General features: G+C 44.5%; 1 protein-coding gene and 1 long non-coding RNA gene across 7 annotated transcripts in view; one reads left to right on the top strand and one right to left on the bottom strand.

The window, feature by feature from the left end:
* VPS13B (vacuolar protein sorting 13 homolog B) overlaps positions 1-25,588 on the bottom strand; it is a 1,616,194-nt gene that overhangs the window by 197,040 nt on the left and 1,393,566 nt on the right. For all 5 annotated transcript variants that reach the window (XM_063924187.1, XM_063924188.1, XM_063924189.1 and 2 more), the window contains exons 41-42: positions 11,745-11,926; positions 1,875-2,224 (exon numbers count right to left, since the gene is read on the bottom strand). In XM_063924187.1, coding sequence (XP_063780257.1) covers positions 1,875-2,224; positions 11,745-11,926 — 532 coding nt within the window. The remainder of the gene's footprint in view (positions 1-1,874; positions 2,225-11,744; positions 11,927-25,588) is intronic.
* LOC134928452 (uncharacterized) overlaps positions 1-25,588 on the top strand; it is a 128,688-nt gene that overhangs the window by 34,740 nt on the left and 68,360 nt on the right. The gene's annotated exons all lie outside the window — the stretch shown is intronic.

Genomic DNA, 25,588 nt, shown 5'->3' with positions numbered 1-25,588 from the left:
CCTTTCAAGTGCAGCCGCAGAGGGAGGTGGTGTCAGGGGGAGCCAGATAAGGATGGCTCACAGTGGCAAGTACCTCAGCCCCCAAGATTTGTAGCAGCCGAAGGTGCAGTCCGAAAAGGGGGCGGGGCTACAAGGCACTGCACTGTCATTGCCAAGCCAGCCAGCCAGAGAGCATGGGAGAGAGGAGGGGAGGAGAGTGGAGGTCTCCCTAGCCAGCATCAGCCTGAGCCTGCCTAAATGGTGAGTGTGACTCAGGGAAGGGGCACTGTATGTACTTATGTGTGTGATTACTCTCTCTGCCTCTCTCACCAGAGGGGTGGCGTAATGGGTGGCGTAATGCACTACTGTACAGTGTAATTAGAATAAGTTTGCACTTTTTTTTTTGTATTTTTATTATTTTTTATATTTGTAAATTTTTTTGGGGGGATGCCAAATTACTGCCTTGCCCCAGGCACCGAAAATCCTAGTTTCGGCCCTGGCAGCGTTCACTCTCCATAGCCAGTGCTATACTAGCAGAACTGTGTTCTGGAGCACTATGTGACATCCATTCCGAGCCAATGCTATACTAGCAGAACTGAGTTCTGGAGCACTATGTGACATCCATTCCAAGCCAATGCTATACTAGCAGAACCGTATTCTGGAGTACTGTGTAACATCCTTTACCAGCCATTGCTATACTAGCGGAACTGTGTTCTGGAGCACTGTGTGACATCCATTATGAGAAAATGCTATACTAGCAGAACTGTGTTCTGAAGCACTGTGTGATAACCATTATCATTCTGGAGCACTATGTGACATCCATTCCACGCCAATGCTATACTAGCAGAACCGTATTCTGGAGTACTGTGTAACATCCATTACCAGCCATTGCTATACTAGCGGAACTGTGTTCTGGAGCACTGTGTGACATCCATTATGAGAAAATGCTATACTAGCAGAACTGTGTTCTGAAGCACTGTGTGATAACCATTATCATTCTGGAGCACTATGTGACATCCATTCCACGCCAATGCTATACTAGCAGAACCGTATTCTGGAGTACTGTGTAACATCCATTACCAGCCATTGCTATACTAGCGGAACTGTGTTCTGGAGCACTGTGTGACATCCATTATGAGAAAATGCTATACTAGCAGAACTGTGTTCTGAAGCACTGTGTGATAACCATTATCATTCTGGAGCACTATGTGACATCCATTCCACGCCATTGCTATACTAGCGGAACTGTGTTCTGGAGCACTGTGTAACATCCATTACCAGCCATTGCTATACTAGCGGAACTGTGTTCTGGAGCACTGTGGGGCAGATGTATTAACCTGGAGAAGGCATAAGGAAGTGATAAACCAGTGATAAGTGCAAGGTGATACACGTACCAGCCAATCAGCTCCAATATGTAAATTAACAGTTAGGAGCTGATTGGCTGGTGCGTGTATCACCTTATACTTATCACTGGTTTATCACTTCCTTATGCCATCTTCAGGCTTAATACATCTACCCCTGTGTGACTTTCATTATGAGAAATGCTATACTAGCAGAACTGTGTTCTGGAGCACTGTGTGACATCCATTATGAGGAAATGCTATACTAGCAGAACTGTGTTCTGGAGCACTGTGTGATAACCATTATCATTCTGGAGCACTGTGTGACATCCATTCTGAACTCGTGCTATACTAGCAGAACTGTGTGACATCCTTTATAAGCCAATGCTATACTAGCAGAACTGTGTGACATCCATTCCGAAACCATGCTATACTAGCAGAACTGTGTTCTGGAGCACTGTGCAAACCCAAGCATCTTTACATAGTAGCAATGCACAAGTGGAAAAACTGTGAACGTAAGCGGCTTGTCGCTGACCTAGTCAGCAGGTGTCTTACCTGTTGCCAGGCCTGGATTGCGGTGCTAATGGAGTGTACAGAGTGCTGCCCAAAGTTCACAAATATTGGGTCCACCAGGATAGTGCAATCAATGAATTTCTCCAGGACGCTGGTGGAGACGGCCGTGTGCCCCTGGATGTGGAACTGTTTAACTAAAGTCTTCATGGTGAGATTGCGACATTCCAAAAGTTGGCAATCTGCCTCGGTGGAGAAGCGTATCTCTTTACACACGGACGAGCCGCTCCACTGCCGCACATACACACGGGGCTCCTTCAGAGAGACGAGCATGTACTCCAGATCGCTGGGGGTTGTTTTATCAGAGGTAAATGGTTGCAAACATTTTGGTGGCTCTAAAAGGAGAAGAGAAAGAACAAACATAATGTAGCAATATTACACCTTCCTGCAGATACCATAACATGTAGAATACATGGAACATATGACTACAAACCAGCAACACCACATCACCAGGCTATATAATGTACAAATATAATAAGGAAATGACTGTCTCATATTTTATATTGTTTATGAGGTGTTCTAATAGCTTTAAAATTGTACATTTTTATTGTGAAAATTAGCCATTTTCCATATCCTAATTAGTGTTACAGCGCTGGGTAAAGCTACAATTTGAAATGGGCATCATTAAAAAAAAATCTCAATCACAAACAGACCCATTCTAACGTCCTGACAGCCAAGAAAAACATTGTAACATAAGGAAAGGAAATGTTCAGTGTAAGAGGAAGAGATTCTTTGCTGTGAACAGCAGAATCGGCTACAGGAGAGAAGAATAAAAATTCACAACTGGTCAAGCTCGAGGCCACTCGATGCATAAATATATGCCTCCTTATACACCTGATGCACCATATTTCACATAAGGAAGACACTTGGTCAAGTCTGCCCTTTACATAAAAACAATTGTTCTAGTTTCTAAATTTCACACAAGGGACACTGTAGCAGGACCGTAACTAGGTGTGTGCTCCGCACATAGCGCTGCAGGGTAGGGGGCGCTGTTGGTAGCACTTGTCAATTATGAATTATCTAATTACTTTCACTTGCAGCTTCCCCCTTTTTTGAAGCCCAGCATCTCCTGACTGCACCTGTCTCCTACCACCACCCTTTTGTTGCTAATACCTATACAGCATTCATGGACTTGACTTGATAGTTCTTTGTTGTTCAGTTGCACTGTCCTTTACATCTCGGGATGCTTATGTGCCCGGGACTTGAACCCGTTGCCTGTAACATTGCAATCAAACACTTTATTCATTGAGCTATCTGCCCTTGCATAGAAAATAGGATTTTAATACCTACCGGTAAATCCTTTTCTCCTAGTCCGTAGAGGATGCTGGGGAAGCTTCAAGAACCATGGGGTATAGACGGGATCCGCAGGAGACATGGGCACTTTAAGACTTTAAAGGGAGTGTGAACTGGCTCCTCCCTCTATGCCCCTCCTCCAGACTCCAGTTATAGGAACTGTGCCCAGGGAGACGGACATTTCGAGGAAAAGGATTTATTTAACGTTTTTAAACTAAGGTGAGATACATACCAGCTCACACCTCAAACACGCCGTACAACATGGCATTTAACAACAACGCATGCAACGGCATGGCCAACATCAGTCACAGACTGACAGAACTCAACCTGAGTATAACCATAAGCAAAAACTGCAGATACAGCCCGCACTGGGACGGGCGCCCAGCATCCTCTACGGACTAGGAGAAAAGGATTTACCGGTAGGTATTAAAATCCTATTTTCTCATACGTCCTAGAGATGTTGGGGAAGCTTCAAGAACCATGGGGTTTATACCAAAGCTCTAGAACGGGCGGGAGAGTGCGGATGACTCTGTAGCACCGATTGACCAAACAAGAGGTCCTCCTCAGCCAGGGTATCAAACCTGTAGAACTTCGCAAAGGTGTTTGATCCTGACCAAGTAGCCGCTCGGCAAAGCTGTAATTCCGAGACCCCTTGGGCAGCCGCCCAGGATGAGCCCACCTTTCTGGTAGAATTGGCCTTCACCGATTTCGGTAACGGCAATCCTGCCGTAGAATGAGCCTGCTGAATCGTATTACAGATCCAGCGTGCAATAGTCTGCTTGGAAGCAGGAGCCCCAATCTTGTTGGGAGCATACAGGACAAACAGAGCATCTGTTTTCCTAACTTGAGCCGTTCTGGCGACATAGATTTTCAAAGCTCTGACCACATCAAGATACTTTGATTCCGCCAAGGCATCAGTAGCCACTGGCACCACAATAGGCTGATTCACGTGAAACGATGAAACCACCTTTGGCAGAAATTGCTGAGGAGTTCTCAACTCCGCTCTATCAGCATGGAAGATTAAATAGGGACTTTTGTGAGGCAAAGCCGCCAATGCAGATACCCGCCTTGAGGATGCCAAGGCCAATAGCATGACTACTTTCCAAGTAAGGAATTTTAACTCAACCTTACGCAAAGGTTCAAACCAATGAGATTGCAGGAATTGCAATACCACATTAAGATCCCATGGTGCCACTGGGGGCACAAAGGGAGGTTGGATGTGCAGTACTCCTTTCACGAAGGTCTGAACCTCTGGAAGGGAGGCCAATGCCTTCTGAAAGAAAATTGATAAGGCAGAAATTTGAACTTTAATGGAGCCTAACTTTAGGTCCGCATCCACACCTTCTTGCAAAAAATGGAGCAACCGCCCAGCTGAAATTCCTCCGTAGGAGCCTTCTTGGATTCACACCAAGACACATATTTTCTCCAAATATGGTGGTAATGCTTTGCCGTTACTTCTTTTCTAGCTTGAAGAAGTGTGGGTATGACTGCACTTGGAATACCCTTTTGAGCTAGGATTTGGCGTTCAACCGCCATGCCGTCAAACGCAGCCGCGGTAAGTCCTGATACACGCACGGTCCTTGTTGTAGCAGGTCCTCTCGTAGATGAAGAGGCCAGGGATCTTCTATAAGCAACTCCTGAAGATCTGGATACCAGGCCCTCCTTGGCCAGTCCGGAACAACGAGTATCGCCTGAACTCTTGTTCTTCTTATAATCTTTATCACTTTTGGAATTAGCAGAAGTGGAGGGAACACACAGACCGACGGAAACACCCACGATGTCACTAGGGCGTCCACCGCTATTGCTTGAGGGTCCCTCGACCTGGAACAATATCTCGGAAGCTTCTTGTTGAGGCGAGACGCCATCATCTCTACTTGAGGAATTCCGCCAACGACTTGTCACTTCTGCAAAGATCTCTTGATGAAGACCCCACTCTCCTGGATAGAGATCGTGTCTGCTGAGGAAGTCTGCTTCCCAGTTGTCCACTCCCGGAACGAATACTGCTGACAGAGCGCTTACATGTTTCTCCGCCCAGCGAAGAACTTTCGTGGCCTCCGCCATCGCCGCTCTGCTCTTTGTTCCGCCCTGGCGGTTTACGTACGCCACTGCTGTTACGTTGTCCGACTGAATCAGGACGGGGCGAGACCGCGAAGAAGATATCCCGCTTGCAGAAGGCCGTTGTAAATGGCCCTCAATTCCAGAATGTTTATGTGCAGACAAGCTTCCTGGCTTGACCATTTTCCCTGGAAATTTCTTCCCTGTGTGACTGCTCCCCAGCCTCGGAGACTTGCATCCGTGGTTACGAGGATCCAATCCTGAATCCCGAACCTGCGTCCCTCTAGGAGGTGAGAACTGTGCAGCCACCACAGGAGAGAGATTCTGGTCCTGGACGATAGGGCTATCTTCCGGTTCATGTCCAGGTGAGACCTGGACCACTTGTCCAACAGGTCCCACTGAAAAACTCTGTCATGGAACCTGCCAAACTGTATGGCCTCGTAGGCCGCCACCATCTTGCCTAGCAACCGAGTGCATTGAAGAATTGATACTCTTGCTGGTTTCAGAACCTGTTTCACCATGTTCTGTATTTCCAGAGCTTTTTCCTCTGGAAGAAAAACTCTTTGTAATTCTGTATCCAGAATCATACCCAGGAACGACAGCCGTGTCGTCGGCACCAGCTGTGATTTTGGTATGTTGCAGAATCGTCAGTGATAGTGCAACATTTTTCAGTAATTGCTCCTTGGATCTCGCCTTTATGAGGAGATCGTCCAAGTACGGGATAATTGTGACACCCTGCTGGCGCAGGAGAACCATCATTTCCACCATAACCTTAGTGAAAATTCTCGGAGCCGTGGACAGACCAAACGGCAACGTCTGAAATTGGTAATGAGAATCCTGTACCGCAAACCTCAGGTAAGCCTGATGTGGAGGATAAATGGGGACGTGTAAGTAGGCATCCTTTATGTCGACCGACACCATGAAATCCCCTTCCTCTGCCCGGAGAGATTCCATCTTGAATTTGAACTTCTTTAAATAGAAATTGAGTGATTTTAGGTTCAGAATCGGTCTGACTGAACCATCCGGCTTCGGGACCACGAACAGGCTCGAATAAAATAAATACAGTTATAAACTTTATGCGCTCTCTTTTTATATATATTTATTGTGAGGCTCGAATAAAAGCCTTCCCCCTGTTGTGACGGGGGTACCGTGACAATGACTTGATTTTGACACAGCATACTACCTCCCTTTCTGGAAGAGAAGCTGGCAAGGCCGATTTGAAAAATCGGTGAGGGGGCACGTCTTGAAACTCCAATTTGTACCCTTGGGCCACTATATCTAATATCCAAGGGTCCAGGGCTGAGTGAACCCAGACCTGACTGAAGAGTTGGAGGCGTGCCCCCACTGGTGCAGACTCCCGCAGAGGAGCGCCAACATCATGCGGTGGATTTGGTAGAAGCCGGGGAGGACTTCTGCTCTTGGGAACTTGCCACGGCCTGTGACCTTTTTCCCCTTCCCCTCGTAGCAAGGAAGGAGGACCCTCGTCCCTTCTTGTATTTATTGGACCGAAAGGACTGCATCTGATAGTGGGGTGTTTTCTTTTGTTGCGCAGAAACATAAGGCAAAAATTATGACTTACCCGCGGTAGCCGTAGATACCAGGTCAGTGAGGCCATCACCAAACAAGACACTACCGTTAAACGGTAGAGACTCCATAGACTTCTTAGAATCGGCATCAGCATTCCATTGATGAATCCACAATGCCCTTCTAGCCGAGACTGCCATGGCATTGGCCCTTGAACCCAAAAGGCCAATATCCCTCGCAGCATCCTTTATATGACCCAGCGTCAAAAGAATGCTATCCCTGTCCAGGGTATCTAATTCAGATGACAAGTTATCTGCCCACTTTTCTATAGCTCTACCCACCCATGCTGATGCAACGGCAGGCCTGAGTAGCGTACCCGTAGTGACATACTGTAAATAACTTTTAGCATATTTTCCTGCTTACGATCTGCAGGATCCTTCAGGGCTGCTGTGTCTGGAGACGGAAGCGCAACCTTTTTGGACAGACGCGACAGAGCTTTGTCCACCGTGGGGGTTAACTCCCACTTTTCCCTGTCCCCAGAGGGGAACGGATATGCCACCGGAATTCTCTTGGGGACCTGGAATTTCTTGTCAGGGTTTTCCCAAGCCTTTTCAAAAAGAGCATTCAGTTCATGATAGGGAGGAAACGTCACCTGAGGTTTCTTTCCTTTAAACATACAGACCCTAGTATCAGGAATAGTAGGGTCTTCCGTAATATGTAACACCTCTTTGATAGCCACAATCATGTACTGAATGCTCTTAGTCAGTTTAGGATTCAATCTGGCATTACTATAGTCGACACTGGAATCAGAATCCGTGTCGGTACCTGAATCCGCTATCTGGGTAAATGTACGTTTCTGTGACCCCGAGGGGGTCTGAACTTGTGATAATGCAACCTCCATGGACTGTCTCCATGTCTGGGCATGAGATTCTGATTTATCCAATCTTTTATGTAGTCTAGCCACATTAGCATTCAGAACACTTAACACATTTACCCAATCAGCCGTCGGCAGTGCCGACACGGTCACTCCCACATTCTTCTCAGTCCCCGTACCAGCTTCCTCCTGGGAAGAGGACTCAGCCTCAGACATGTCAACACACTCGTACCGACACCCACAACCACACTGGGGCTATAGGGGACAGACCCACAGCCAAGCCTGTTAGAGAAACACAGAGGGAGTTTATGCCAGCTCACACCCCAGCGCCCATCCCGGTACTGGACAAACAAAATAATGTCTCAGACCTGCCAGTGCTTTTATAATATGAATTACAGCACCAAATGATGTCTCACCCCCTTCCCCGTTTTGCACCCTGTTACTGTACAGTAGTGTATCAGGCCAGGACCAGCGTCTCTGCAGCTTGTGAGGAGAAAATGGCGCTGAGTGGAGCTGTGCGGGCTAAGCCACGCCCTCTTAATGGCGTGCTTCAGTCCCGCTATTTATTTAAATATTTATACTGGCGGGGGTCCGGTTATTGTGCCTAGGCACCGTAGCCTCTTCTGCCAGTGTGTTTTGGAGGATTTATGCTGCCCAGGGCGCCCCACCCTGCGCCCTGAAGTGCCGCTGTGTGTGGGAGCATTGCGCGCAGCGCGACCGCTGCGTGGTACCTCAAGCCGTCACTGAAGTCTGCTGATCTTCGTTACTCACCCGTCTTCTGACTTCTGGCTCCAAGGGGGTGACGGCGCGGCTCTGGGAACGAGCATCTAGGCGTACCTAGCGATCAGACCCTCTGGAGCTAATGGTGTCCAGTAGCCTAAGAAGCAGAGCCCTTGAACTCATAGAAGATAGTCTGCTTCTCTCCCCTCACTCCCACGATGCAGGGAGCCTGTAGCCAGCAGGTCTCCCTGAAAATAATAAACCTAACATAACTCTTTTTTCTGAGAAACTCTGGAGAGCCTCTCAGTGTGCATCCAGTCTCACTGGGCACAGAATCTAACTGGAGTCTGGAGGAGGGGCATAGAGGGAGGAGCCAGTTCACACATCCTTTAAAGTCTTAAAGTGCCCATGTCTCCTGCGGATCCCGTCTATACCCCATGGTTCTTGAAGCTTCCCCAGCATCCTCTAGGACGTATGAGAAAGCAAAAGAATTCCAAGCTGGAGAGTTTTAACTATTTCAAGCTTACCTTGAAGGGGTGATCAGCGTTGCAGCTGAGCAGATCTATTGTATGTAGTGTGTGGTTGTAAGGGATTGGATGTGTGGCTGCACAGTGCATGGATCTCTTCGATTATGGTGCTGGTTATTTTTTTTATGGGGTACGGGTAGCTTCATATAGTTAGAAATCTCATAGTTTTTATGCAGGATCTAGTGGTTCGCTTGGTGGGGTGTTTGGCTGTGATGCAGCAGGTTGTGGGTTTGAGTCCTGGGTGTGGCAGTATATTGAAATGTGCTATTTAATAAGGGGAATTGCGGCTGAATGGCGGAAAGCTCTCAAGTTGAGCGCATGAATGTGGTATAAAGCAGATTTGTGTCCAAATCCATTACCTAGCATTGTTCTATAAATGTGCATGTATATGTCATGCCCCTTCTCCGCGAGGCATGCACCTTATCTCCCTATTGGAAAAATGTGAGGGGGGAGGGCGCCAATTCTCTTTCTGGCACAGGGCACCAAACAGTCTACTTACGGCTCTGCACTGTAGTCACAAGTGTATAATTTAAACAGGTTGGTATTGAAATCTAAGTGGTTGGATCCCACGGACAGAATCCCAACAACGGAATCCCAACGGATAGCGGTGAGTATTTTAACTCTAACTCACCATTCCTGCAGCCTAACCGTCCCTTCCAGCAGCCTAACCCTAACCTTCACCCCCATTCCCCTAGTGCCTAACCCTAAACATAAAACTAACCCAAACCTTGGGTATCTGTCGGTATTGAGGGCATCGGGGTTCAGGCAGGATCCTGAGTACATCCCATTTAAACATATATGTAAGCGCAACTTGTAGAATCACATAGTTGATCGCTATAGATTTCATTGACGGTCTGCAGTACGTTACATTTTTGAAGCTACAACACATATTTATTTTTTATTATTTGTTATTCCTCTTCCCGTGTCATTTTGTACAAATAAACTTTTACACATATTAAGAGGTGAATTCAATTAGCCACGTTTTAATCCTTTTACGCAGGTCAACGTGGTTGGGCGTGAACTTTTTGCTATTCAATTAGCCGAGTGCCTTAACGCACATTAACTCTGAATACTGTAGCAGTTAACACAGGTTTGGTTCACAGCCCCTGAGCAGGTGAAAAGTTTGTAAAAATCCCTATTTTAAAGCAAAAACTTTGTGGCTTGATTCAGAACCTCTGTGACGGGATGTAATCAAGAACCCGGCGGTCAGAATCCTGAAAGTGGAATCCCGAAGGTACAATGATGACGGACTCCATCGGTGAGGGCTAGATTTAAGGTTAGGCACTAGGGGGACAGTTCAGATTAGGCTGCAGGAGGGGTGGGTTAGGGTTATGGTTAGAATACTCACCGAAATCCGAAGGTATTGTGGCCACCGGGATCCTGAACGCCGGGCATATTGTACCCAACCCCTCTGGGACAACCCCCTAACAAAAACTAAGGCACATATAAGTTTTTAATTCACATAATTTGGCTATTACAAAAAAAAGTGATTTTTGGGGTGATTTACTGCAAAATGCAGAATACTGGGTTAAATGAAAAGGGACAGTGCAATATTGATGGGATGGGTGTTTATATGCCCGCAGGCAGCATTTTTTGACAGTTTTTATTAAAAGTGGGTTAAAATGACAAAACAAAAAACTAAATTCATCTAGAGGTCTAGATGTGCTGGAAAACCCCCTATTTTCTATTGTTTTTTAACGGTTATTAAAAAATGTAAAATTCGGCCATTTGACACCTTTTAATGAACCCAAAATACTAATATCCAAGGCTAGTTGTCACTTTTAGGAGGTACAAGGTGATTTGATCACTTTTCCCCCCACACTTTACTTTGTAGCATATAAATGACACATCATAAGTGTAAAGCAGTGTGCCCCTGGGGAGTCCATCAGAGTCATCCTGCTTTTTCGCTGGCCGCCCATGGTGTTCCCTTCTTTTATGCATGCCTTTCAGCTCAGTCGGGCCAGTTGAGCATGCACATGCAGCTAAACATGGGTAGAATACGAGAAGGGCTTCTCAGCAAAGCCATGCTCTAAAGGGGTAGAGTGGGGATGAGAAAAAAATAACTTAGTATAGTTGTCCTTTAAGTACAATAAACAGCTAAAAAATTGAAAAAGCCCCATGCTAGACGCAAGAGATCTTTGTGAAACAGGCTTCCTTTTTTCCGTACAGTCACAGGGAAATCAAGCTACACACTATTCACAAGCAGTGGCTCCTACCCGCTTTCCTGAGGGGGACTGCCGCTGTCCATGACGCCGGTAGGAATGAAGGAAAGTAAGAGACAGCCCTGGGATGGCCGGGTCCCAACACCTGCGCAATGGATCTGGCATGTGTACAAGCGGCGGTGGGACTGCGCATGTGCAAAACAACGGCTTCTCTGGACTGCCCACAGAAGCTGGGTTGGGCTGCTTGAAAGTGGCTTACTACTGGAAGCATGCTCTCTGTTGGCCTGTCAGGGAGAAAACACCTCCCCCTGGGGCTGCCTGTCATGTGTGTGTGATTGGCAGGTAGCACTTCCAATGGGAAATCACCGCCAGTCACAGTGTAACCAGTGAAGTCACAGACTGCAACTGGCTCACTCAGGCGGCGTATTTTATTGGAACTGAAGCCCATAGATAAAATCCGGCACTGCTAACGAAAGCAGAAAAATATACACAAAGGTGTAAATTTACATCTGTGCAAGCGCTGAAGCTAACACTCGCTATTTGCGGATCCATCTGGCTCAGAATCAGCCCCGTACCTGCAGACTGGCTTCCACCTAATAAGCTTTGGAAAAAGATAGTGACAATGTCAGATGCATATATCGCTGTAATATAGGCCATAATATATTATTTATTATATTCTGTACACTAAGAAAATATATACCTGAGCCTAACTGATCCAGATGGTGATACAAGTGCAATTCCAGGTGATCGAACTGTACGGAAACACCGACTGAGGGTACGAGCCAGGGAGTGAAACAGGAATCCACTCTCGTACAAGCTGCAAGTGCTGTAGGAGTCACAAGTTGGTCACAGGCACTTTGAGAGCCAGATTCACTTTCGGAGCTATGGGAAACATTAAAAAAAAAAAAAAAAGATATTAAGCAATTCCAAAATTATAAAATGTTATATGATAAGTGCAGATGGCCTTGTCCATTTGCCCAAAAAAATCTCGAGAGTGCAGCCAACATAATTATGTTTTATTTCACATCTGACCATTAGAATTTGCATAAATATTTATCTGGGAAAAGTGGCACTCAATTGTGTAATTATATCTGAATACTGTTATTCTTTCTATTTAAAATTTAAAATGTTACAGTTAATGAGCCAAAAAAGATAGAAGCAGAAAAACTGAAGCAGCTGTAATTAATTTACTTGTTTAATACTGAGTAAGAAAAATATAAAAAATAAAACAATTGGTATTTATATGTTTAGAAAGGACCAGTAATAACAGATATTTCTACTAGCTATTATTTCCTGAGGCATATGAATAAAATAACAAGGCAACAACAACTAGAAAGACTTTTTAATGGAATTTAAACAAACAAAAGGTACAAGTACTGTATACGAAAAGGAAAGTGGTTCTTAAGTTAATTGGCAAAAATGCTAAGCGGACGTGTAATAGGCCTCTGGCTGGCCTCGATACCAGAGTGATAAGGTTTACTGTAGATAACCTGTAGCAGATACTAGGGCAGCTGTATTCTCCTAGACTAGGGATAGAGAAGTGATAAAGCAGTGAAAAACGCAAGGTGATAACGCACCAGCCAATCAGCTCCAATATGTAAATTTACAGTTAGGAGCTGATTGGCTCACCTTGCACATATCACTGCTTTATCACTTCTCCAGGCTTAATACATCTGCCCCAGTGTGACATAACCACTATACCTACAGTTGACGAGGATTCATGTATAAACTGAGTTAGTCAGGTGACATAACAATTACACCTAAGGAAGAAGCCAGTAAAATGTAAATTTAAGGATTATAATCAGACCTATGGAGTCAATAGGTTTATTCATACAGACTAACCATGATATAAGGTGTTTGAGAAATGTATAAAATCAGGCAGGGTATTATTTTTCATAATAATTTATTATCTCCTTTCTTCATTTGCCAGAAACTTCATTATATATAGTTCTGTATTTGCTGCTGATGTTATTACTGTGTAAATTGGTCAAAATGTTTAAAAGACAGAAAACGCAGAGTGAAAAAGTCTACGCGATTTTACGTGCAACTCAGTCAGTGTGTGGAACACTTACGAAACCTCATTTTTGAGCCAAAAAATGTGCTGATGCTAGTAGCTATTATTTTAAAATTATTTAAAGTAAAATCAATGAACAGAACAACATAAAGAAATGTTCTAACTATCCTAAAAAGTAAGTCCCCATTGTTTTTACAATCAGATAATCAAAGAAAGCAATAAAATTGCCGGTGTTCATTGCCCCATGCAAAATATAAATTTAATAAGTTCAAATAACAAAAATAAATGGTCTAAAAAATGTTTTAATAAATCGATCTAACATGAAGACCAGAATAAATATGTGCTATTAACAAAAACAAATATAATAAAATCAAGATTTATCTAGCCTCTAAAATTCAGTTAATATAATATCAACTTTATATCAGTTCTAATTGGTAACGTAAAAGTGGGGGTAACTTCAAAACAGCTAAAATGTCACTATTTTGAGATTTTTATTTATGAATGAATGTACTAAAAAGATGAGTTAAAAGTAAAATAAAAAAATACAAACAAATTAGCATATAAATAATAAAAAAAAAAAAACAATGCATACAGGCTGTTAACTTGCATTTTTCTAATATTCAGTTTGTTGTTTTCGTAACATTTACTTTAAGAAGACAGATAAAAAAATTTATTTTATGCCTTTTCAATTCAAGTGAATATGTAGTTTACGTGCAATAACAAAATAGCAAATAAAAAAAAGCGTAAAAAACGCATCAAACTTTAAAAAAACTACTGTTTTTTTTTGTCAATTTTTAAAATAATTTTAAGCACCAGCATTTTCTAAAATAAGCCAAAATGACTCAAACACGGACACATTTCACATTTTGCAACGTTCTTCACTTTACAAATTCCAATTTAAAACAATAACAGTTTCATTTAATAAAAGAACTAATGAATGGTGCTGTCAGGACCGCTGTGGACCACACAAAGCTAAGGGTCAAGTCATGAAGTCCGTGTGCTTCCATGATCTGAACATCCCAGCCAAAAACGATCAGAGTAGAGTAAAGTGAATTTATATTGAATGGAGAGCACTTCTATTACATGTACTTCAGTTAATATCATTTCTTGACCCCGTGACTCAAATTGCAGCCTTCGGTTGCCACATCCCATCCCTCTGCAAACTATCACACCAGGCCAGAACAAACAAAAGCCTCAATTTAAATCACATTTAACTGTCATTAAAGCATTGCACAGTTTGGGAATGCTGTTTATATTCTCACACTTGCGTCCGAACTTAAAACACTGACATTACTCCGGGGTGAAGTGTTTACTCGTAGGAGCTGCTCAAATTAGCTGGGATGTAAAAAATGCTCTCCCCCCACACACAAGCATGTTTATAATGCGTTAGATAGCAATGTGTTCTTAATGTGGGGCCATTTAAATGATGAATGAAGGCCCTTAGCAATCACACTCTTCATGGAAATGTCAGTCTTAAGCCTAATGTGTGAAATAAAAAAACCGTCTGGACTGTTCCTGGTTCATTTACTATAGTGCATACAGGGACAGAGTTCCTGCGAAATCTCCATTTTACCATAGCAATAGGGAAGCAGATCAAACGGATTGTATGGTAATGACATTTAGAGACAGTGGCCTGAATCCATAATAATGGCAATTCCCTTCAGTTCCCTATGCCATGGGATAAGTAAGATTCTATAAGGGATGTACACGGGAAGACTACGTAGCTCTGCATAAAACGTTAAATGATTAAATACAGCAAACACTCAACAATTCTAGAAACGTAAGACTGGGTGCAGATACCATTCGCAGTCCATCATCACTGGCTAATAGGCCAAAACTATTCTATATTTTACTAGAAAGAAAATAATTTTTTTATGTGTGTTTTACAAAGATAATAGAACCTAAGAACATATTTTGCAATTGGTAACTTCTGAAGCAAAATGTACGGAGTATGGACCATGTAGTAGACAGGAGTTACCATCAACCCTTTATAAGCAGATATCAGGGTCATTTGCCACACGATGCAATCCATCCTAAGGCTAGTTACCACCTGAACAGCCCGTTATATTCTGACTCCGCTGTCAGGGTGTTAATTGGCAATTGAGATTTTTGCAGCCAGGTGACTTTATAATCATTCATTGTTCTAGGTCAGATTTCTTTTATTATTTGTATGTATTCAGCAACCTATACATTGAAGCAATCAATCCAAAAATATAGGTCTTGATCAGCATTTATGTTCAAAGTCAGAAACTGTCTGATATGCCTTATGTTCCCTATAAGCGAGTCGATAAATTGCTTATTGAAGGTACAGTGCATCCGGAAAGTATTCACAGCGCTTCACTTTTTCCACATTTTGTAATGTTACAGCCTTATTCCAAAATGGAAAAAGTTAATTTTTCCCCTCAAAATTCTACACACAATACCCCATAATGACAACGTGAAAAAGTATTTTTGAGATTTTTGTAAATTTGTGAAAAATAGAAAAAACTAAGAAATCACATGTACATAAGTATTCACAAACTTTGCTAAATACTTTGTTGATGCACCTTTGGCAGCAATTACAGCCTCAAGTCTTTTTGAATATGATGCCACAAGCTTTGCACATCTATCTTTGGGCAGTTTCATCCATTCCTCTTTGCAGCACCTCTCAAGCTCCATCAGGTTGGATGGGAAGCGCCGGTGCACAGCCATTTTCAGATCTCTCCAGAGATGTCCAATCGGATTCAAGTCTGGGCCACTAAAGGACATTCACATAGTTGTCCTGAAGCCACTCCTTTGATATCTTTGCTGTGTGGTTAGGGCCATTGTCCTGCTGAAAGATGAACCGTCGCCCCAGTCTCAAAAGTGCTCTGGGGCAGGTTTCCATCCAGGAAGACTCTGTACCTTGCTGCATTCATCTTACCCTCTATCCTGTCTCCCAGTTCCTGCCACTGAAAAACATCCCCACAGCATGATGCTGCCACCACCATGCTTCACTGTAGGGACGGTATTGGCCTGGTGATGAGCGGTGCCTGGTTTCCTCCAAACATGACGCCTGGCATTCAAGCCAAAGAGTTCAATCTTTTTCTTATCAGACCAGAGAATTTTGTTTCTCATGATCTGAGAGTCCTTCTTGTGCATTTTGGAAAACTCCAGGCAAGCTGCCATGTGTTTTTTACTAAGGAGTGTCATACAGGACTGATTGGTGGATTGCTGCAGAGATGGTTGTCCTTCTAGAAGGCTCTCTTCTCTCCACAGAGGAATGCTGTAGCTCTGACACAGTGACCATCGGGTTTTTTGTCACGCCCCTGACTAGGGCTCTTCTCCCCCAATCACTCCGTTTACACAGCCGACCAGCTCTAGGAAGAGTCCTGGTGGTTCTGAACGTCTTCCAATTATGGATGATGGAGGCCACTGTGGTCATTGGGACCTTCAAATTAGCAGATATTTTTCTGTATCCTTCCCCAGATTTGTGCCTTGAGACAATCCTGTCTCGGAGGTCTACAGACAATTCCTTTGACTTCATGCTTGGTTTGTGCACAGACATGCACTGTCAAGTGTGGGACCTTATATAGACAGGTGTGTGCCTTTCCAAATCATGTCCAATCAACTGAATTTACCAAGGATGATCAGTGGAAACAGGATGCACCTGAGCTCAATTGTGAGCGTTTTCCAGGAGTGTGCTGAAAAACGCAGGCGTGTCAGAAAAAAACGCAGGCGTGCCTGTGGAAACGGGGGAGTGGCTGGCCGAACGCAGGGCGTGTTTGTGACGTCAAAACAGGAACTAAACAATCTGAAGTCATCGCAAGGTAGGAGTAGGTCTGCAGCTACTCAGAAACTGCTTAAAAAATTCTTGCCGCCGCCCTGCGATCCTTTCAGTCGCACTTCTGCTAAGCTAACATACACTCTCAGAGGGCGGCGGCTTAGCGTTTGCACTGCTGCTAAAAGCAGCTAGCGAGCGATCAACTCGGAATGAGGGACAATATAAGCAATTTTGTAAAAGCCCTCTTCAGGAGTGGCTAAAGAGAGGAGAGGGCCCATGTGCAGCCTCCGTGTGGGGCCCCTCCTCTCTGGCAACATTGTTGATTCTTGCATTGTGCCACAGTCTACAGTGCATGCGCAGGTCTCCAAGAACAGCAAAATGGCAGCCGCAACATTTTCTCTGGGATTTCAACCAACAGGAAAATTTAACCATAAACTGTCTGAAGAAAAGGACAGCGGTCCTGTGAAACACGTAACAAAAGTACTGTTGCTTTTTTTTTTTTAAAGATGTATCATAGACTCTGCAACTGGGGGAACCTGCACCAGAAAGGACTTTAATAAGCACCCTAGGCAAGTGCCTAGATTGCCTATTCCCAGGGCCCATCCAGTGGGGTGGTCTTCAGTATGCCGACTATCGGGATCCCGGCGCACAGTAGACCGGCGCCGGAATCCCGACAGCCGGCATACCGACACTTTTTCTCCCTCGTGGGGGTCCACGACCCCCCTGGAGGGAGAATAAAATAGTGTGGCCAGCGCAGCGAGCCCGCAAGGGGCTCATTTGCACTCATCACGCTGTCGGTATGCCGGTGGTCGGGCTTCCGGCGCCGGTATGCTGCTCGCCGGGAGCCCGGCCGCCGGCATACCATACTACACCACATCCAGTGTTGTGTAGTGCACCCTGGCCTGCCATCAAGGGGAGATGGTGGGGACTCTAGTACCGGTCCCTGACTGAGATGGGGCCAGATCAACTGCCTGCACACCGACAGGGGAAGCATCCACGTAGGGACAGAGGTTTAGCTGTATTCTAGCGTCCGTCAATCCTCACTGCTGCCACCACCCGGGCCCCCTCACATTGGTAAGCTTTGGGGTAGATATGGGGCAGTGTGTGTGTGGTGGTGGTGGGGGGGGGTGCCAAATTTGTCAGTCCCGGGCCCCATCATTTCTGATGGCAGCCCAGCCTGTGCCCATTCAGTAACTTAACTTGTGCGGCTGAAATACAGCGTAGGTGCAATCTTCCTGAGATTTGAGCATGTGCGATGGGCTCGGGCACTGTACCAGAGTCTACACTTCACATGTGTGTGGGAATTAGCTGGTTCAGTCACTGCACTCAGGCCCCCTCCTCTCAAGAGATGCCCCTGTGCCTTGGACAGTATTATAAATTCCCTCTGGACATTCCCTGTACTGTGTATGAATTGTGTAGTGTATTTTTGAGCATCTTTTGTGCTCACATTGAAGCCACACTTGTCTTATTACTGGCACCTCTGCTTCTGATACCTGCATGGAGGGGGAGGCGCATGTGTTGCTAAATTAAGCTAGTTAAGTTTAGCGTTTAGCGGACAATTATGCATAGTTAGCAAAATGCATTTTAAATTTGCGCCTACACACAAACTGCGTCCAACTTCAAATCAAGGTCTAGGAGTTTAATGGTAAACACAGATGATATATCTTTGTTGGCTTTCTTTATTTATACACAACAAAAGGGTAATAACATACTATAAACATATTTTTGATCTATAAAATGTCATAAGTGACATCTAAAATGTAAACCAAACTGTTTAAGTATTATATCAGTCATGGTTTAGTTGCACACTTACGTTTCCTATAATACGGACTGCAGCACCTGCCTATTTTGGGTGATAGGACCACAAAATACTAAAGGGTGGTGGAAACTGTATTAAAGGTTAGAATATAAAATGTATTAAAGGTTAGACTATAAAAAGCAATTAATAGCAAAGATAAATATACATTAAATAAAACCTCTTGTTGTCATTGTAACTGAATAAAAGGAATAGCCCATTACTAATAGTGTAAACTAAAGAACTTCACAATTTAAAATGACTCACAAATAATGTCAGCCCACGTTGTAGCTATTTCTAAACAATTACCCTGACTCCTATATCTGGAATGTCCAATTGCTAACCCCTGAACAAACTATTAAAATGCCAAAATCAGTGGCGCACCCAGGGGGGGTTTCCGAGCACCCAGAAACCCCCCTCCACTAAAAAAAAAAAAAAAAATTATTATTTTTTTTTTTAATATTTAGCTGCATGAGTATTATTAATGGCTGTCTAGCGTCCTCTGCAGCCTGCTGTCTTCCTGGTGGCACTTGTAAGTGCAATAAAAGTTTACTTTATTTTAATTATAGTACATATATATCCATGTGCATACATATATACACATGTATATACATACATACATATAAACACACACACACACATGATATATATACATGTGTATATATACGTGTACTGTATATATATATATATATATATATATGCAAGTTTAATATGCTATGTATATGTGTATATGTATGTGTGTGTGTGTGTGTGTGTATATATATATATATATATATATATATATGCACACACACGGTATATATATGGGGAGGTCTTCAGTATGCCGACTAATGGGATCCCGGCGCACAGTATACCGGCGCCGGGATCCCGACAGCCAGCATACCGACAATTGTTCTCCCTCGTGGGGGTCCACGACCCCCCTGGAGGGAGAATAAAATAGCGTGGCGTGCATAGCGCGCCACCGTGCCCGTAGCGTGGCGAGCGCAGAGAGGCCGCGAGGGGCTCATTTGCGCTCGCCACACTGTCGGTAAGCCGGCGGTCGGGCTCCCGGCGCCGGTATGCTGGTCGCCGGGAGCCTGTCCGCCGGCATACCATAGTGAACCCTATATATGTGTAGATATGTATGTATGTATATATATATATATATATATATACACTCACACACACACACACACAAACACACTCGTTTTACGGACCCAGCATATACTGGGTCACCTCAGTCCCCACCCCCGTGATTGGCTCCACCCAGTTCTGGAAACCCCCCCATGCAAATCCTGCGTTTGCCACTGAAAATCCAAGTTCACCCTACTCCGCTCCTTTTCACATTCACCTCACTCTAATAAATAACACTTAATAACGTTGGACTTCAACTCTAAATATCATCTGATTAACGATAGTAACAACTTATGGCCAATCACTCACTGATGCCCATTCTGCAATTTTTGGATCCAGGCTTAGGGTAAATAATAAGACATACAGTACCTTCCTGGAGAAGGCTCACTGGTAAACACTTGTAATTGCTCAGTGTTTTGTGCAAATAAATTCTCTAGCTTGCAGCTCCATTGTGATTTACACAATGAATGTCTTTCTATTTATCACTTGCAACTGGCAAGCAGAACGCTGTACTTATAATAAAGTCTCTCGGTTTTGACCAGGGGCTGGCTGGCAACTTACAGCCTGGGGGGGGGGGGGGGGCAGACTCAAGCAAGAGGCCCAGCTTTTCACAGGGAATTCACAGTCAGGTAGCCCTGGAACACTTAAATTGCACTGGCCCAGGGAGGAAAGATGGCACCCTGCCCCCCTGCCCAGCCAGCCATTGGTTTTGACCCTAGTGCAGCATACACTCTGAGCCCGTCTTTATGTTTAACCCTAGTGACTGCCCAGTGGACTACTTAACTTGAATAAAGGACTCTCAAGTGTGACCTTATGGAGGTATTCACTATGAGCCTGCCCTTCTGTTTTACACTAGCGTCTGTATAATGGAGTGTCAAAACGGGTGCTACTACCGGAGTTTTATCAATTCTTATGATGAGAGGTACAGACCTGTGACTGCTGCTTCTCTATGGCCAAACTATAGAATAAAAGATCAGCAGATTCCCTTTGCTGGCTTTGTTTGTGATTAGTCGATAGTTACACATAATGACAGTATTCCCTCTAGTACAGAGGTCAGGGAACTTTTTTACCTTTTACCCCAAAATATATTAAGATACGCCGACTTTACCCCCTTGATTTGAAAGGAAGGAAATTATATATTATTGTGCATACATACTGGTTATCACTGTTTATACGGCATTTCTGAGATACTGTGTGTGTGTATATATATTTATATATATATCCATAGAAACGGCACTGGAGACTTTCATCTAGCAAACAGCTTGTATAGTAGGTAAACGTTTCGGAGCTCACGCCCCAAAACGTTTACCTACAATACAAGCTGTTTGCTAGATGAAAGTCTCCAGTGCCGTTTCTATGGACATGCATGTTTGAGAATTTACCCAGGCATGGAGCGGAGTTGTCTATTTTTACAGGAGTGCCGGCTACAGTGGATTAAATATATATATATATATATATAATTTTTTATTTATTTATTATTTTCGCCAATTATTTGTTGGCAATGAATGGGTTAATTAGCACTTTCCCCCCAAAACACCAGAATGAATGTTAGAAAGATGGATGAGGGGGGAAGGGGACACACACGACTTTTAGGAGACAGATGGTCACATCCTTACCTCAGTAATCTCAATGGGAATTTCCCACTGTTATGTGGGCCACTGTCTGATCCTGCGGAACTCCGTCAGCAGTCAGCCACAGAACACTTCAAGTTCTGTGTGTGGGTTGGCGTGCCGCGGGCGGGAGGACAGGACAGCGCAGGATGGGCGGCCGTGAGGGAGCACGGTCACCACGGCCAGGAACACAGCACAGGGTGGCCAGGAGCACAGCGCAGGGCGGGCAGGAGGGAGGGCAGTGTGACGTCAGTACGTCACACCGCGAGCCGGCCGGTGCTGGACGGGGCTGTGTCTCGGCAGCGCGACCGTCCATTACCTCCAGGAATTTCATTTTTAACCCCATTTGGGGTAATTTACCCCCATTCCATGACCACTGCTCTAGTACTTATACCTCTGCTACCATCTCTTGCTAAACTATATACAGTATGCATGTTCCCCATCTCTCCCGCACTAGCTATTGTAACCTAGTCTAGCATTTTACTTCTTATCTTGCAATTTTAAGTCTTTGTACAAAAGCATCAATAAGTTACTTTTGGGTATCCTGTTCTTCTGACAGCTTCACATTATTATGACGCCACCTTCCAATGCACAAGGCAGCGAATCATCATTGTACTGTGGGAAAGGTGGCGATGATGTCACAGCCAAGAGCAACACTACCAGCCCCATGAGCAAAGGATTCTGCTCCAACCTCCTAATGAAAGCAGCAGTGGTTGTGAGGCCAAACAGCTTGTGGTGTGCCCTTGGGGCTAGCCCCGGCCTTGCTTGTATGGAGCTTACAAATGATACCACACCGCAGCCAAGAAGTGTGCTCTACTAAATGTCAGCTAACAAAGGCTTGTGAACGGAGTGTTAAAATAAACTAAAGAAAACACATTTGAGAAAGAAATCATACTTGAACGCTACGCTATTGGAGACTGTAACGTCAAACGGTTTGACAAAGTAACAAAACGCTGGACTCTTAACTAGCAACATTTAACATTCCCACAGTATTCACGTTACCGTGGTGCCAAGTTGACCGCAAAGGTAATTCTGTGGAGGTCCTGAATTCAGAAGAATTAACCCTGTCTAAAGCACTTAACTTCTCAATGACAAAAATGCATTCGCTTACAATTAACATCAAGAAATCAGTCCCAGCTCTATCCAATTAATGGAAAGCAGATGTTTAATTCTGTTATTGATTTTTTTGATCCACTTTTCCAATTTCCCAGATTCTCTTGATATCTGTGGCTACTTCTGCGCATAAAGCACGATGAAAGCGGAACAATCCCAGTGCAGCGGAATACTGAGAACCAGGGAGCAAAAGCTCTGCGAATGGGCGGCAGCATGACAAATTTCACTGTCAATTCCAGCACAAATATAAGCCTAAGAAATTCCTTCTATCTCCACTGAGTACTGAGAAACTGGAGAAGAGCGTCCAACTGATATCTGCTTTGGGAACGTGTCTGCAAAATAGCTTCCAACTGGAATAGCTTTTAGTTGTTTACTATGTACGCAGCCTTCTCAATACCAAAAGGAGCAATTAGTACATCTATTGATATTCCCCCGTTGTTCTATGGAGTCAGTAGACTTTAAACATGCATGTACTGCAATGTAAGGAGTGTCTTCTTATCACTGTATACGTGTAAAGGTGGTAATTGCTCAGTCCGAGTTTATACACAGCACCCAGGGCCGATTACTGTTCCAAAAGCAGTCAGATCGGATGGCTGGATTTGACCTGCTGCATGACATCTGCTGACGAGGAGGCGATACAGTAGCATGCAGTTTGTAGTGTGTATGATGTTGTGATAAGCTTTAGGACAGATAATCGTTCAGATCGGAAAACAATAAATCACTAACGTGTACTTTAATAATCGGATGCTCTCAAGATCATTTCTTCACTGAGAAAATCATAAAGTTGGTCGGATCATGAGTGAAATCATTCAGATGTGTACCTAGCATAGCTGACCAGATAACCCATGTACTACAGATGTGTCCTCACACTTTTGCTGCTGTTGCACCAAACAGTCCCTTCCTGGCGTGCCAAGACCTGTGTGATTCTGCTAGCACCTGGCATCTTTTTTACTGAAAATTTATCTTAGCCGTAATGCGATGTGACTAGGATGCACCAGGAGACTGTGTTGATTAATTTGATATGTGACACTTGTATATCCGCATATGCCTGAGTCTCTGAATCTGCATATGAAGAGCTACGATGCAGTGGCCACAGCTTTACATGCCAAGTTTTATACAGACTCAGTCGCACACAGATATACAAGTATCTCATATCAAAAGAATCAGCACAGACTAGCTGCATCGCGTTACAACGAAGACTTATTTTCGGCCAAAAAAGACGCCCAACACTAGCAGAGTTGCACAGGGACTGGCTGGCTGACTCGCGCCAGGCATCTTGTGCTGTGTGGTGTATTGAGGCTGGATGTATGAGAACACAGCTGGATGTAAATTTGCTGTATGTTCCATCCACCATGTACAGCAGTACAGAACCCTTGTGCTACCATATAAATAAAAAGAAGATTTTAAACCTACCGGTAAATCTTTTTCTCCTAGTCCGTAGAGGATGCTGGGGACTCCGTAAGGACCATGGGGATAGACGGGCTCCGCAGGAGACATGGGCACTAAAAAGAACTTTAGATATGGGTGTGCACTGGCTCCTCCCTCTATGCCCCTCCTCCAGACCTCAGTTAGAGAAACTGTGCCCAGAGGAGACGAACAGTACGAGGAAAGGATTTTTGTTAATCTAAGGGCAAGATTCATACCAGCCCACACCATCCACACCGTATAACATGGAATATACGAACCAGTTAACAGCATGAAAGAAAACAGCATCAACCCTAGACTGATCAAAACTGTAACATAACCCTTATGTACGCAAAAACTATATACAAGTCTTGCAGATGTATTCCACACTGGGAAGGGCGCCCAGCATCCTCTACGGACTAGGAGAAAAAGATTTACCAGTAGGTTTAAAATCTTATTTTCTCTTACGTCCTAGAGGATGCTGGGGACTCCGTAAAGACCATGGGGATTATACCAAAGCTCCAAAACGGGCGGGAGAGTGCGGATGACTCTCCAGCACCGATTGAGCAAACATGAGGTCCTCATCAGCCAGGGTATCAAACTTGTAGAACTTTGCAAAGGTGTTTGAACCCGACCAAGTAGCAGCTCGGCACAGCTGTAATGCCGAGACACCTCGGGCAGCCGCCCAAGAAGAGCCCACCTTCTTAGTGGAATGGGCCTTTACAGAATTTGGTAACGGCAATCCAGCCGTAGAATGAGCCTGCTGAATCGTGTTACAGATCCAGCAAGCAATAGTCTGCTTAGAACCAGGAGCGCCAACCTTGTCGGCTGCATACAGGACAAACAATGCCTCTGTTTTCCTAACCCAAGCCGTTCTGGCCACATACATTTTCAATGCCCTGACCACATCAAGGGACTCGGAATCCTCCAAGTCCCGCATAGCCACAGGCACCACAATAGGTTGGTTCATATGAAAAGATGAAACCACCTTGGGCAAAAATTGAGGACGAGTCCGCAACTCCGCTCTATCCACATGGAAAATCAGATAGGGGCTTTTGTGAGATAAAGCCGCCAACTCAGACACTTGCCTTGCCGATGCCAAGGCCAACAACATGACCACTTTCCAAGTGAGATACTTTAATTCCACCGTTTTAAGAGGCTCAAACCAGTGAGACTTAAGGAACCGCAACACCACGTTAAGGTCCCAGGGTGCCACTGGAGGTACAAAAGGAGGCTGGATATGCAGCACTCCCTTCACAAAAGTCCGTACTTCTAGGAGAGAAGCCAATTCCTTCTGAAAGAAAATGGATAGGGCTGAAATCTGAACCTTAATGGAGCCTAATTTTAGGCCCAAATTCACTCCAGTCTGTAGGAAGTGAAGGAAACGGCCCAGATGGAATTCTTCCAGAGGAGCATTCCTGGACTCACACCAAGATACATACTTCCACCATATACGGTGATAATGTTTTGCTGTCACGTCCTTCCTAGCCTTTATCAGAGTAGGAATGACCTCATCCGGAATGCCCTTATCCGCTAGGATCCAGCGTTCAACCGCCATGCCGTCAAACGCAGCCGCGGTAAGTCTTCGAACAGACAGGGTCCCTGTTGTAACAGGTCCTCTCTGAGAGGAAGAGGCCACGGATCTTCTGTGAGCATTTCCTGCAGATCCGGATACCAGGCCCTTCGAGGCCAATCTGGAACAATGAGAATTGTCTGTACTCCTCTTCGTCTTATGATTCTCAATATCTTGGAG

This window comes from Pseudophryne corroboree, chromosome 5 (genome assembly GCF_028390025.1).
Source record: "Pseudophryne corroboree isolate aPseCor3 chromosome 5, aPseCor3.hap2, whole genome shotgun sequence".
In the NCBI taxonomy this organism is placed as follows: Eukaryota; Metazoa; Chordata; class Amphibia; order Anura; family Myobatrachidae; genus Pseudophryne; species Pseudophryne corroboree.
This window is presented reverse-complemented; position numbering and strand designations above follow the sequence as displayed.